Genomic DNA, 15,562 nt, shown 5'->3' on the forward strand with positions numbered 1-15,562 from the left:
AGACCCATTTACACCTTTAATCTAAAAGATTTAACATTTTAAAACCTTGGGGTTTAACTTAATTCGAAAACAAAAAAATCATATTCAAAAGTTAAATAGTCAATCTCTACTCAATATTGTACTTCGGAGAATTATGGACTCAATTTGTTTGCTCTATGCCATAAAGTAAACCTAAAATCTGAAAAAATCATTTCTACTTATTAAATTCCCCTTAATTTCTTAATATTCTCTTTTACAAAGGTACTTTTTCTATCAAAAAGTAGCAACTGATAACAGTAGTTACAGCTCTGTAACAAATCACATGAAATTCGCATGATGTAAAGCTGCCACACTTCCAAACTGTCAAAAAAATAGCAACAAAGGAATAAATAAATAAATAAAATATTCAAAATATTAAAAATAAATAATAAAATTTATACCAAAACATATGTTAAACGAAAATAGTTGTGTTTTGTTGCTAACGTTCAAAGGCAATTTCATATAAATTTAAAATTTATAAACGTTAGGAGTTAACGTGTAAAATTATACAAGTTAATTTTAACGTCGATAAAAGTGCTACCAATTCAAAAATAAAAATACAAATATTAATGTGTTTATGTCAAACAATAAAAAAATATTTTAAAATAAAATTTAAATCAAAAAAAATATCAAATAAAAAAACCTTTTTTAAGAAAATGTAAATAATTTCAAGATTTAGCAGATTTCTTCTGTGGAGTGATGCCAAGTCAGGTAATGTTCGTTTTGTTGCTAACTTTAAGCGTTAACACTCATTGATAGCAACAAAACACAACTATTATACAAGTTAATTTTAACGTTGATAAAAGTGCTACCAATTCAAAAATAAAAATACAAATATTAATGTGTTTATGTCAAACAATAAAAAAATATTTTAAAACAAAATTTAAATCAAAGAAAATTACCAAATAAAAAAACCTTTTCAAGAAATTGTAAATAATTTCAAGATTTAGCAGATTTCTTCTGTGGAGTGATGCCAAGTCAGGTAATGTTCGTTTTGTTGCTAACTTTAAGCGTTAACACTCATTGATAGCAACAAAACACAACTAATATTGTTTTCTAAATTACAAATTACATTAAAAAGGTTGCCATATTTTAAATTTTGTAACTTAACCTTAAACATACCGTTACTTACCGTTAATTTATATACAAACATTTAACTTTTATTTAAGATTTTTTATTTTTTACAATAATTGTTCGTTTTTTTTGGAACACAATAATACAAAAAAGAAAAAAAAAATACAATTAAAAAAATAAAATTCCTAAACAAAGATTTGTGCAAAAAATAAACATTGCTGGAAAACAATAAACAAAAATTGAAAACAGTAAACAATTTAAATAAATTAAACAATAATTACATAAAAAATAAATAGTTTGACTAAAATAGTTGCTTTTTCTTGAAATAAAGAAAAAGGAGGGCAAGTCTTCCTTCAATTTAAGAAAAAAAAACTAAAGTTTAAAATCCTTCGGAGGCTGCCCTTAATTCGTCCATCAGTGAAGGAGGCACAGTCAAAGAAGCCGCCGCTATTAAAGAGTTAGCGGGCATTTTAGAAGTTAAAAAGTTCTGTAACTCAGAACGTAAACCATCTACGTTCGTTTCTAGTTTGTGTAAATTTGGCACACATTGATTGCTACGTTGAATTAAATCCAAAATGGCACTGGTAGAGGGTCGTTTAGTGACCAAAGCTGATTGTTGTATTAACTAGAATACAACAAGAAAAAAACTTAATTTAAATAAAATTCAATTTAAACAAATTGTTTTCTTACCTTTTTGTAATCATCTATGAGATTGGACACCTCATAGGTGGTGCCATTAGTTTGGGAAGATTTTCCTATGTCGGATAATTCAAATTTCTTGCGTTCAAGCGCCAAAGATTGTTTTAATTCCTTTAAAGAAACATAATAAAATTAACATAAGTTATTAGATTTTAATTTTCTAACAATCTTTTTCATTAGGTAAAACTTACTTTTATGGTATCTTGACTTTGTTCATACTTCAAACGCATATCCTCCAAGTTTCTCTTGGTCTTCTGCAACTCTTTTAACTCCTCCTTAGTTTTCATTTGTTCTTCACTTAGTAAAGCTGTCTTCTCCTCATTGGCCTTAAGAGATTTCTTAAGACTTTTAAGATTACTTAACAAAGAATGTATATGCTCATCATATCTTTGCATTTTACGTTGATATTCTGCTTCCAGTACCTTAGTCAATATACGTAAATGATCTTCACTGATAGTTTCTTTTAAGACTTCCACCGTTTCTATGGTATTCTCCACAGACATTTCCGATAACTTAACTAAACTTAGCTCGGGCATGATAATCGCCTCTCTTTTATTATCTTTAAGTAGTTTAGTTTGTTTTTCCACTTCCATAAGCTGTTCCTTCAAGTCCTCTTTTTCCTCCATTATTCTACTTACTCTAGATTTTAATTCTCGTATTTCGTTTTTATATTCTAACACTTCTGTGGCATAATCTTCGTTTATGTCCTGTTGGAATCTTTCGTTACGTTTTTCTAGTTGCAAATTCTCTAATTTTTGTTGTTCAATTTCCTTTTGACACTGTTGTAAGTGTTGTTTCATCACATTGATTTCCTGTTGGAATGTTTGTTTAAGTTGTTCTTTTTCTTGTTGTCTTTTTAATTCTAATAACGTGGTAAATTCTTCTAATTTATTTAGCTCTTCATTTTGTTCGGCAAAAACTTGATTAAGTTCTTCTAGTTCCAAACGTTTTAATTCTAATTCTTTACGTGTTTTTTCCTCTAAATCTTGGGCAGTATTAAGAGAAGTTAACATCTCCTGCCAATCCTGTTGTTGCTGTTGTAGATTATGCATTTTATTATTTTGCAATTCTAGCATTTTATGCAAAAATTGTAAACGTTCTTCTTTTTTATAAGCTTCTTGTTCTAGGAACATTTGCTGCTGCTGTTGTAGCTTTAGAACATGCTCTTTCAGCTCCTTAACTTCATTATGGGATTCCTTAGAATCTTCCTGCAAATCACATTGTATGGCTTGATGTTTGGTAAATTTCTGTTTCATTTTTATTTCCTCTAAACAATTTTTTAATTCTAATATGTTTTCCCTTTCCTCTTGCAATTTTCTATTTAAATCAGTCTTACTTTCCAGTTCTTGTCTTAATTGTTCTTTTAGTTTTTTATTTTCCTTTTCGAATTCTTCTAGTTTAACATCAACTTGCTGTAATATCTCAAGTTTTCTTTGCATTTTATAAAGTTTTGCATCATTTTCCAATAGTTGATCTTGCAGAGTTTTTACTTTTATTTTATGTTCCTCAAGAGTTTCCTCTATAAGAGTATATTTCTGGGTTCTTTCATTGATATCTTGTTTTATTTGCAGTGAGCAGGCTTCTGTTTCAGTTTCGCTTAGTTTTTGCTTGAGAATTTCATTCTCTTTGACTAGTTTTTCCATGCCCTCATTGGATTCTTGTATTTTATCTGAGTGCCCAAGTAATTGTTGCTTTTCCTGTAGGAAATCATTAAGTTTATTAAGATTTTCTTGTAGTTTATTACTTTGTAAGGATAATTTTATAAAATCGGAGTCAGTATTATCATTTGACAGATAAGAATTTGCGGGCATAAGTTCCTCTTCCTTTTGTACATGGGCAACTTTCTTTACAAAATCATTTAGTGTTTGCAAAATAATATGATTTTCCGTTTGCGTTTGATGCTGTTGTGCAAAATCAAGTTTTGCCTGAAGTTTTTCACACTGTTGCTGCAGTTCTAGGAAATCTTGATCGGCAGAAGAATTATCAATCCCCTGAGACTGTGTCAATACATTATCAGTTAGATCTATTAAATGTAAAGCAAAATATAATCATAATCCATAATTATGGTTTTATTTTATTAATTCTTACCTTGTGGTTTCATTTGTTCCCACTCTTTTAACAAAATCTCTTGCTCCTTCACTTGCTTTTGCATTTCCTGCGATTCTTGTTTAAGTTGTGAGTTTTCCTTTAAAACTTTAACCATTTCTTGCTCCAGTGAGTGCAATTTATTACTCAATTCCGTAGTTTGTTGTAAGTACTGTTTTAGTTTATTCCTTAAATGTTCTATTTCCTGTCTATCTCGTTCGTTTTGAAATTTAACTTTTCCATGTTCTAATTCTAATAATTCGAGTTGAAATTGTGTGTTTTTGTACAATTCTTGTACCTGTTCATACTGCTCTTGGGTAGATTTTAAAGCCTGTTTTAATCTCAATAAATCATTTTGTTGTTCTACCGTAGTTTTGTAAATCTTATTTTTATCTTTAATCAAATTATCCATGGCCTGATGTAAATCTTGCAATTGTTGGTTTTTATCTTGCTCTGAAGCCTTAAGTTCCTGCAGCTCTAAACGGTAGGTTTCTAGTTTGAAGTTTAGTTCTTCTATTTGTCTTTGCTGCAGTTCATTTTGTTGCTGCAATTGCTGCATATTCTCCATTTCATCTTGCATTTCTTGTAGTCTTTCTTTTAAATTAATAATTTCTAAGGTTTTAGAATTGATCTCCTCCTGGTATTTTACACTTAAATTATGCACTTCTTCCATGTCTTCTTCCGCCTGTATCTTACTTGTATAGTGTTGTTGTATATTTTCTATCTCCGATTCCTTAAGCTTAAGCAGTTCCGTTTGTATAACCAATTGTTCTTTGAGTTCTACTATAGACTTTTGTAAATTCATTTTTTCCTCTAAAGTGCCCGTTAACTTGCAATCAGTTTGTTTTAAATTGTTTTCCAATAAATTACGTTCCTTGGCAAATTGTGTGCATTTTTTGGTGATAAGTTTATTATCAAATTCTAGATCGGCCAAAAGACGCTGTAGTTCCATTACTTTCTCATCCTTTTCCACGGTTAGGCATCTTAAATCTTCCAGTAAAGAACGTTTTTGTTTGCGTAAAACAGAAATCAATTGCTGTTGATCTTTTATCAAAGCCATATGTTGCTCTTTTTCAAATTGAAGTATATTTTCCTCTGCAACATCTTCCTCCTCGAACACGTGTTGCTTAGGCTGGTTACTACTGGCCTCCTGATTTTGTTTTTCCAATTCCCTTTCCAATTCATTGCACTTTTCATACAGTCTTACACATTCCTTTTGCAGACGTTGATTTTCTTGCATAAATTTCCGTTCTTGCGTATATATCCTCTCTAAATCCTCCAGTCGTGTGGTTTTCTGTTGCCTTAGCTCTTGTTTATACCATTGTTCGGACTTGGTTAATCTTTCCAATTCACTGCGTAATTTGCGCACATCCTGCAAGGCCAATTGCAGTCTTTCATCTTTTAGCAGTTTTAGTTTACTGCTTGGAAGCGAGGAATCTGTATCAGACTCCAACGGTAAACTGCAATCGCTTGCATTAGAGCTGCAGGTGTAAAGGCCTGAGTCACTGGTCATCAGGGGAAAGTTTTGTTTAGAACTTTGCTGAGACTGTTGGGAGTCGATAGAAAATGTACGCCGCCTTGAGCCTGGCGGGCCTTGTATATCTTCAGCCTCGAAATCCATTATTTTGTTTAAACAAACATGTTTTTTTTACAAGCTGTTTACTAACATTGATATTATTAAATTATTTTTGTTGTATGATCTCATAAACCTACGCTTACACACTGACAGCACTTATTAAATTACTTTTAAAATCTTGTTTTATCGCTTTAGTTGTTGAACTTATTATTAATATTACACGATTTTCTATTTATGTTTACTTTAAACACATGTATTGATTTAAATATTTGTTTTATTTATTAGTATTTTACATTTTCCTAGGGGAAAATTGTATTTTTCTTAACAATTCTATTGTTTTTCTTTTTTTCTCTTCCACTTCAGTAACATGTCAAACTACTTGACATTTGTGTACGCAATGAAATAGTGTGGCATGAAACAAAACAAAAAATATTCACAATGGAAATAAATGAGTAGCACAAAACAAATCATTCACAATAGTGTTGATAATTGCAAGAAATAGTAGTATGTGGGCGACATCTAACGTCAACATTAGAAGTAGTGACTTTTTAGACTGGAAATTGTTATTGTTATACAAAATATATTCCACATTTAAATAACAAAAATGTTTAAAATGTAAGTTCTCATAGTTCCCACAACTATTGTGTAAACAGATCCCACAGATGGAAATCAATGTAATGTTTACGAAAATGTCCTTATTGGTTCGGTAAGTTAAATTTCTTAACCAATTTGGGTAGGTTTTTGAACATTTAGTAATCGTGTGGGGCGTTGCTAAGGAACTAAACCTAACTAACTAACTAACTAACGAACGAACGAACGAACTAACGAACGAACGAACGAATGAACGAACGACGAACGAACGAACGAATAACGAACGAACGAAACGAACGAACTAACGAACGAACGAACGAACGAACAACGAACGAACGAACGAACGAACGAACTGAACGAACGAACGAACGAACGAACGAACGAACGAAGAACGAACGAACGAACGAACGAACTAAAGAACGAAACGAACGAACGAACGAAACGAACGAAACGAACGAACGAACGAACGAACGGAACGAAACGAACAACGAACGAACGAACGAACGAACGAAGAACGAACGAACGAAGAACGAAACGAACGAAGAACGAACGAACGAACGAACGAACGAACGAACGAACGAACGAAACGAACGAACGAACGAACGAACGAACTAACGAACGAACGAACGAACGAACGAACGAACGAACGAACGAACGAACGAACGAAACGAACGAAAAAGAAACGAACGAACGAACGAACGAACGAACGAACGAACGAAACTAACGAACGAACTAAACGAACAAACGAAAAGAACGAACGAACGAACGAACGAAACGAACTAACGAACGAACGAACGAACTAACTAAACTAACGAACGAACGAACAAACTAACTAACTAACTAACTAACTAACTAACTAACTAACTAACTAACTAACTAACTAACTAACTAACTAACTAAGTTACTAACTAACTAACTAACTAACTAACTTTTCTTTTAGCTTTACCCAACCGTTATTCCTCTTTAAAAGGTGCTTTCCCTTAGTTAAGCACAAGTTTCCTTTTACTCGCCATTATCCACCAGCAACAAATAATCAATTTGTTTAAGGAAAATTGCTCCAACTCTAACACTTTACTACTCTAGTGTTTTAATAAGAGCCAAACAAATGTGAGAGATGTGATAATTTAAATGAATTTAACAAGATTAATATGGCAAACACGTACCAAACCTAAAACCACATGTTTGATAAAAGAAAAAACAACAGAAACGAGAAAAATTCTATTAAGGCTGCTGTTGGCTATGGGAAGAACGAAATGTACAAGAAGGAGGAAAAATGACATATAGTTTTACTCTAGAGCATTAAAAACAAGACAACTAATATGCACAAACGAATAGTAAAAGCAACAATTGCCTTAAAAACAGTAATAAAAAACAACAACTAAAACACACATACATAAACTACAACAAATAAACTTAAAGGTAAAGGTAAATCAAATAAGAGTTATTTTGTAAATGTTTTTAACAGTGTACAAAGAAAACTCTTATACTAAAGTAATACAGTTATTTTCACAATCTCTTTTTCTCTCTTTTCTCTTTATAACTAACCTTCCTTAAACGGGGGATAACTGTTAACAAAAGCTTTTTGTATGTGCGTGTTTGTGTGTGTTGCCATTTAGCAGCCAACCAAACAACGTGCGAGTACAAAAGCTTTTCGTAATATTTTTTTCTTGTTTAAATTGTTTAAGTGTTTGGTTAACGGGAAAATCATTGGGACTTAAGTGAAACAGAACTTCTGCTGAAAACAACAGTTTGTTGCTTACACTCCTGAATTCAAGTCGCTTTTTTAGTTACAAACGAAAGACGTAGTAAAAACAAATTGTAACGGCTGTTTAATATTTAAAATTAAAGAAAATATTAATAATTTATAAAGTAAATAAAATATCAAGAAAAAAACAAAAGAAGAAATATAAAAAAAATTTGCTGAAATTTTTTAAAACAAAAAGAAATTTATAAAAAAAAGAAAAATAAATAAAATTTCCTTAAATGACCACTTTAAATGTTTAGATTTCTGGATAATAGTTTTATATGTTATTGAGTTTGTAAGTTTATGTGTGTATATGGAATATTTTATACATATGTATTAGTGTTTAACTGCGTAAGTGTGCGTGTGCGGAAATATTGCGTTTACCAGAAAAAAAGAAAGAAATGAAAGCAATCCAACACACAAAAAAAGAACTGTTACAAATAAAGTCGTTATAAAAAACATCAAATATATGAAAAGAAAAAAAATTGAATTTAAATAATAAAAAGAAAACGAACAAAAGCATAACCAATCGATAATACCTACAACTTGAAATTTGAGTAACCTGTGTAGTTTTAAGGATTACTTTTTTTGAAAAGGATATTAAAAAAAACTAAAGCAACAGTGTTAAACATTTGTGTACCAAGTTATAAATATTTCAAAAATGTTTACCTATTTAACTAAACAATAAAAACAAACAAATTCCAAAAATTATTAATACTCATAATTTAAAATTCTTCTTCTTGAGGAATAATCAAAATGTAATTTTAACAGTTTTCAAAAATATTCATTTAAGCGACGGTACTTGCAATTCGTTAAAAACGGCCCTTCAATGAACATTTATAGATATCACACTTTACAAGAAGAATTTATTATAGTTAATTTCAGATGAAATTTAAATTTTATGAAAATCATATTACTTGTAGAAACAGGATAAACTTTCCATTAAAAATATACAAAAAAGTTACTGCATTATACTAAAATATAATACTTAATGTATTACATCTGGGAAATTATTTAGTAATTCGTTTCTAAAGGGAAATTATTTTGATATTTTAAGCTTCATATATTGTCTTTCAAAAAAATACATATATCTTTGGCATCAAACTACGCAATTACCCCCTAGAGAGAGTTATAAATAGTTAATAAATATTTAAATAAAAATTAAATGTGTCCTTCAATAGAACATGTTTCAATTTTCATCATTGTCATGATTAATATCTTGTTTTTATACTTACAAGTATTACAAAACTCACTTAAAAAGAGCAATACTTTTACGTATACTTAACATTTAATTATCTTGCAAATAAATTATTACTCATACTCCATGTAGAATTTATAAATAAAATGCATAATGAGTGTTTTTAATAAAAAACATAAACTATAACTGAATTAGAACGGAACTAGAACTGAACTAGAACTAACTGAACTAACTAGAACTGAACTAGAACTGAACTAGAACTGACTAGAACTGAACTAGATGAACTCGAACTGAACTAGAACTGAACTAGAACTGAACTAGAACTTAACTAGAACTGAACTAGAACTGAACTAGAAAACTGAACTAGAACTGAACTAGAACTGAACTAGAACTGAACTAGAACTGAACTAGAACTGAACTAGAACTGAACTAGAACTGAACTAGAACTGAACTAGAACTGAACTAGAACTGAACTAGAACTGAACTAGAAAACTGAACTAGAACCTGAACTAGAACTGAACTAGAACTGAACTAGAACTGAACTAGAACTGAACTAGAAACTGAACTAGAACTGAACTAAACTGAACTAGAACTGAACTAGAACTGAACTAGAACTGAACTAGAACTGAACTAGAACTGAACTAGAACTGAACTAGAACTGAACTAGAACTGAACTAGAACTGAACTAGAACTGAACTAGAACTGAACTAGAACTGAACTAGAACTGAACTAGAACTGAACTAGAACTGAACTAGAACTGAACTAGAACTGAACTAGAACTGAACTAGAACTGAACTAGACTGAACTAGAACTGAACTAGAACTGAACTAGAACTGAACTAGAACTGAACTAGAACTGAACTAGAACTGAACTAGAACTGAACTAGAACTGAACTAGAAACTGAACTAGAATTGAACTTGAACTGAACCTGAAGTAACTAAGAATTCTTAATATAAAAGTAAAAAATTATAAACAGACAAAAATGACAAATCTAAACTGTCACTTTCCTGCAATGCGATGTCAAACAATATATTTTTTGTTAGAAAAACAACAAAAAGGTGAGTTGTTATTGTTAATTTAAAACGCAATAAATCACAATTTAATAAAATTCCCCTAAGCCTCGGCAGCATTAATGTTTAAAATTCTTTAGCATGTGCTGCTTTCGAGTAGGACAATACTTTATTCATTCAAGGTTAATTGTCGACAACTGTTTGTATAGTTTATCTTCAATTAAAGACAGAGAGAAAAAGGTGGCTTTCTAAACGCGCCAAGTATTAAACAAATAAACGCATAAAGTTTTTTTTAAATATATGTATGTATATGTAGAATGTATTCCAAAACAATGCCTTTAAATTCTTTTATAAAAACAGGCCATGTTTTTGCATTTAAATACACCTTGGTGAGTTTTTAATAAAATGTTTAAAAAGGTAGAAAATTGTCATACTATGAATACATTTGAATGTTTCAAAACAATAAGACAGAAGAAAAAAACAATAATAATTTAAAGAAATCTCTCAGGAGCAAAAACAAACAAAAATTTAAGTCATTTTTACTTAAGTCATATTAAACAAAAGGTTTTTTGTTTAAAAAACACAAGTATAAATTTAAACAAACAAAACAGGGTTTTAAAACAATGCAGTTGAAGATAAAGGATATACAAATGTATACACTTGAACATATATTGGTATAAATATTCATTGTTTTTTGTTTATAAATAAAAACGAATGTTGAAAACTTTTAAATAAACAACAAGATATATTCATTCATTAAGACTAGAATAAGAAAAATAATCATTTTCTTACACTCGAGAAGAAATTTTGTTAAGATTACAAATAAAAGTTTAATTCTTTATCTTTGTATTTCAAGCTCAATTGTTTCAAAAAATTTGCCTTAAAGTATTCTGCTAACAATGACTTATTCTTAACCCTTACAGTAGACAGTGGATTTGAATGTTTTAATGATCATTTAAGAGATTTGCGTTTAATAATTACAACAATAATAAAATTTTTTATAAATAGAACTGAACTAGAACTGAACTAGAACTGAACTAGAACTGAACTAGAACTGAACTAGATCTGAACTAGAACTGAACTAGTACTGAACTAGAACTGAACTAGAACTGAACTAGAACTGAACTAGAACTGAACTAGAACTGAACTAGAACTGAACTAGAACTGAACTAGAACTGAACTAGAACTGAACTAGAACTGAACTAGAACTGAACTAGAACTGAACTAGAACTGAACTAGAACTGAACTAGAACTGAACTAGAACTGAACTAGAACTGAACTAGAACTGAACTAGAACTGAACTAGAACTGAACTAGAACTGAACTAGAACTGAACTAGAACTGAACTAGAACTGAACTAGAACTGAACTAGAACTGAACTAGAACTGAACTAGAACTGAACTAGAACTGAACTAGAACTGAACTAGAACTGAACTAGAACTGAACTAGAACTGAACTAGAACTGAACTAGAACTGAACTAGAACTGAACTAGAACTGAACTAGAACTGAACTAGAACTGAACTAGAACTGAACTAGAACTGAACTAGAAGTGAACTAGAACTGAACTAGAACTGAACTAGAACTGAACTAGAACTGAACTAGAACTGAACTAGTCCATAATGAATCTACAGTTTAGTCTATACTTTGTATTACAGTTTAGTTTATTTTCAGTCTGTAGTTTACCTTTTCTTCTTCTTTTCAAAATCCCTTTAACAACTCAACACTTTTTGTTTAACAAAATTCCTTGAGAGCACCTAGAGAAAAACCGTGACGTCATTAAAGCACAAACAACAAAAAAATATTAATAATGTAAACCGCTTATAAAAATAACTGCATACAAATAAAAAACAAACTAAAACAACGATACAACAGAAACACTACTCATGCTAGAAACAAAAAAAAAACACGAAATTAAAGCATATATTAAGGGGTTAAGAGTACATGAATAAAAGAGAACAGTTGCAGTTGTACGTGGAAAAAGAAACTCACACACACACACACATAGCACTGACAACACAGAAAGTGCATTAACGAGCAAACAAGAAGAAAATAACATTTGACAACTTTTGGACAAGTACTAACGAGGAGTACATAATAAAACTACATGAAGAGCAACAACTAAACTATAAACAAACTTAAATAAAAATAAAACAGAAATATGTATATTTTTAACAATATTAAATACTAGAAAATATTGCACAGAGAAGGGATGAGGACTAGTAGATTTCACAAGGTATTTCACAAATTCAGGGTCGTTAAGAAAATCCAAATGGTAAAAAAAAAATATTTTTTTTTTTTTTTTGTTTAAAGCAAAGGTTATAAAATAAAACTTAACAAAAAGCCTACTTTGCTCTCTGCCTCAGCAAGTTTTAAAATAGAACAATAATAACAAAATGAAATACATTTTAAATTAATATTTAATTTTTTTCCGCTCAAAATCTTAAATGAAACAAAAAAATAAATGGAAGCAAAAGAAAATAATTATAAATTAAAATATGTTTATATGTATGTGTATTTAAAATGAAATTGCTTCCCTGACAATATTCCATTGTCAGAGTTTAACTCAAAGTGACATTGATGAAAATTAAAAATTTATTTTTTTTATTTTGCAAAAGTTTTTAATTAAAATACCTTTTCTTGATGTTATTTTTAAATTTTCCTTTTAGCGTAGCTTTAGAATTTAAAGTATAAATCATGGTTTGAAATCAATCTATGTAATGAAATCATAAAGATTAAAACCACATTTTTCACACGTACATTTTGTGTTTTTTGTTATTGTCTTCCCTTTCCCTTATAATTTATCAAGTTTAAAAGCAGAAGAAACCTTGTAAATGACAATAATATAACAAGAGCTATAAATTCTTTTTAAATTACCACAGTAAAGGAGGAAATAATAGCAACTTCTATATTCACAACTATAGTCTACTATGTAGTCCTGACTATAGTCTAGTCTATGGTCTAGCCTATAGTCTATAGTCTAGTCCATTGTCTAGTCAATAGTCAAGTCTATAGTCTATAGTATAGACTAGTCTAGACTATAGTCTAGTCTATAGTCTAGTCTATAGTCTAGTCTATAGTCTAGTCTATAGTCTAGTCTATAGTCTAGTCTATAGTCTAGTCTATAGTCTAGTCTATAGTCTAGTCTATAGTCTAGTCTATAGTCTAGTCTATAGACTATAGACTAGTCTATAGACTAGTCTATAGTCCTAGTCTATAGTCTAGTCAATAGTCCAGTCTATAGTCCAGTCTATAGTCTAGTCAATAGTCTAGTCTATAGTCTAGTCTATAGTCTAGTCTATAGTCTAGTCTATAGTCTAGTCTATAGTCTAGTCTATAGTCTAGTCTATAGTCTAGTCTATAGTCTAGTCTATAGTCTAGTCTATAGTCTAGTCTATAGTCTAGTCTATAGTCTAGTCTATAGTCTAGTCTATAGTCAGTCTAGTCTAGTCTATAGTCTAGTCTATAGTCTAGTCTATAGTCTAGTCTATAGTCTAGTCTATAGTCTAGTCTATAGTCTAGTCTATAGTCTAGTCTATAGTCTAGTCTATAGTCTAGTCTATAGTCTAGTCTATAGTCTAGTCTATAGTCTAGTCTATAGTCTAGTCTATAGTCTAGTCTATAGTCTAGTCTATAGTCTAGTCTATAGTCTAGTCTATAGTCTAGTCTATAGTCTAGTCTATAGTCTAGTCTATAGTCTAGTCTATAGTCTAGTCTATAGTCTAGTCTATAGTCTAGTCTATAGTCTAGTCTATAGTCTAGTCTATAGTCCTAGTCTATAGTCTAGTCTATAGTCTAGTCTATAGTCTAGTCTATAGTCTAGTCTATAGTCTAGTCTATAGTCCAGTCTATAGTCTAGTCTATAGTCTAGTCTATAGTCTAGTCTATAGTCTAGTCTATAGTCTAGTCTATAGTCTAGTCTATAGTCTAGTCTATAGTCTAGTCTATAGTCTAGTCTATAGTCTAGTCTATAGACTAGTCTATAGTCTAGTCTATAGTCAAGTTGATAGCCTAGTCTATGGTGTAGTTGATGGTCTGGTGTATACTACATTCAATAGTCTAGTTTACAATCTAGTCTATAGTCTATTCTATAGTATAATCTGTGGTCTAGAATAGCATTAGTTTTCTCCTTGGGAATAGTATCAAGGATCTTTTAAGAAAAAAATTAATTATCCTTGTTAAACCGTAATTTTTTACAACCACCACTGCTAACAAGTCATAAACCGAAAAACATCAAACTGTATTAGAATTTTCACAAAAGTAACAGACATGTTAAAAACTTTTGTTTAAAAAACTCACACACACGAAGAGTATAAAAACCGTAAAAGTCATGTTAGAACAGCAAAAAGTATTACAATCATTTTTTAGCAAACAACAACAAAAACAACAAGATTCAGTAAGAGAAATCACTGAGCTGTGACACAGATAGAAACGTGCAAAGTGTTGCTAACACATAATTTATAAAACCAAAAAAGAAAAATAAGAGCATAAAAAAACACATAGGCATAAATACAAACATATAAATAAATATAAAAAATGGCAACAACAAGTGAAATAAATATATAAAAATTATATTCTAATATAAAAGAGTATATAAATAAATATGTAACATTATATGGTGTTTACAAAAAGAATTTAAATAAAATAACACAACTCTAACTCATAGAAATCGCAAAGCATACAAATTATGATTGTATTTGTGTATGTGTAGAAACATTTCAAAGGTGTGTTATAATAACAAAATAGAAAAAAAGAAAAACAAGAATACGACAGACTGACAGACAAACTTAAAATCATTTGTTGAAAAGTTAACAAGATCACCATCATGTTGCTGCTGCTTCTGTTAATGGTGATGATGCTGTACTAAACACCAGACAATATACAAGACTTTCAGAGTTTTTAAACAGGATTAAAATTGCAATGCATAAAGTAAACAACTACGATTAGTGGGAAGAAAGTATGCTTAATATTTATTTATCTGCTTTAAAATATAAACGAGGATAAACATGTTGAATGGTAAGTGAAATTTTAACAAATATTTTTCTTTATATTTTATAACATTTTTTGTTTTTGGTAAATAAAGAAATTTTGTATAAATTGTTTTAAATGAAGTTTAATTGGCAGTTAGCAAATATTTTTCAACTGCAAACAAACAGTTTTTTTTGGCAAATCAAGGCAAGCATGTTTTTACAAAAAGACTGACGCAAAAATTTTATAACTGAAATTATGCAGCAAAGTTTAAATTTTATAGTCTAGACTTTGATCTCACTGAAGTAGAACTAAACTAGAACTGAACCAGAATTGAACTAGAACAGAACTAGAACTGAACTAAACTGAACTAGAACTGAACTAGAACTGAACTAGAACTGAACTAGAACTGAACTAGAACTGAACTAGAACTGAACTAGAACTGAACTAGAACTGAACTAGACTGAACTAGAACTGAACTAGAACTGAACTAGAACTGAACTAGAACTGAACTAGAACTGAACTAGAACTGAACTAGAACTGAACTAGAACTGAACTACAACTGAACTACAACTGAACTAGAACTGAACTAGAACTGAACT

General features: G+C 30.1%; 1 protein-coding gene and 1 long non-coding RNA gene across 2 annotated transcripts in view; one reads left to right on the forward strand and one right to left on the reverse strand.

Moving 5' to 3' along the window:
• Window positions 1-1,184: 1,184 nt before the first annotated feature.
• Window positions 1,185-5,837, reverse strand: LOC119606408 (trichohyalin). The gene is made up of 4 exons (XM_037959918.1): window positions 3,880-5,837; window positions 1,983-3,814; window positions 1,783-1,902; window positions 1,185-1,717 (listed from the first exon to the last, which is right to left on the reverse strand). Exons 1-4 carry the CDS (start codon window positions 5,495-5,497, stop codon window positions 1,472-1,474), a joined length of 3,816 nt encoding a protein of 1,271 aa, XP_037815846.1. The 5' UTR covers window positions 5,498-5,837; the 3' UTR covers window positions 1,185-1,471.
• A 1,967-nt stretch (window positions 5,838-7,804) lies between these two features.
• The window catches only part of LOC119606403, a 48,520-nt gene continuing 40,762 nt past the window's right edge, over window positions 7,805-15,562 (forward strand). Inside the window, exons 1-2 of the long non-coding RNA XR_005231642.1 lie at window positions 7,805-8,082; window positions 14,361-15,008. This is a non-coding gene — a long non-coding RNA (uncharacterized LOC119606403). The remainder of the gene's footprint in view (window positions 8,083-14,360; window positions 15,009-15,562) is intronic.

Source organism: Lucilia sericata, unplaced genomic scaffold, assembly GCF_015586225.1.
Source record: "Lucilia sericata isolate MDLA Ls3-8-SP2 unplaced genomic scaffold, ASM1558622v1 Contig000017F_arrow, whole genome shotgun sequence".
Classification (NCBI taxonomy): domain Eukaryota; kingdom Metazoa; phylum Arthropoda; class Insecta; order Diptera; family Calliphoridae; genus Lucilia; species Lucilia sericata.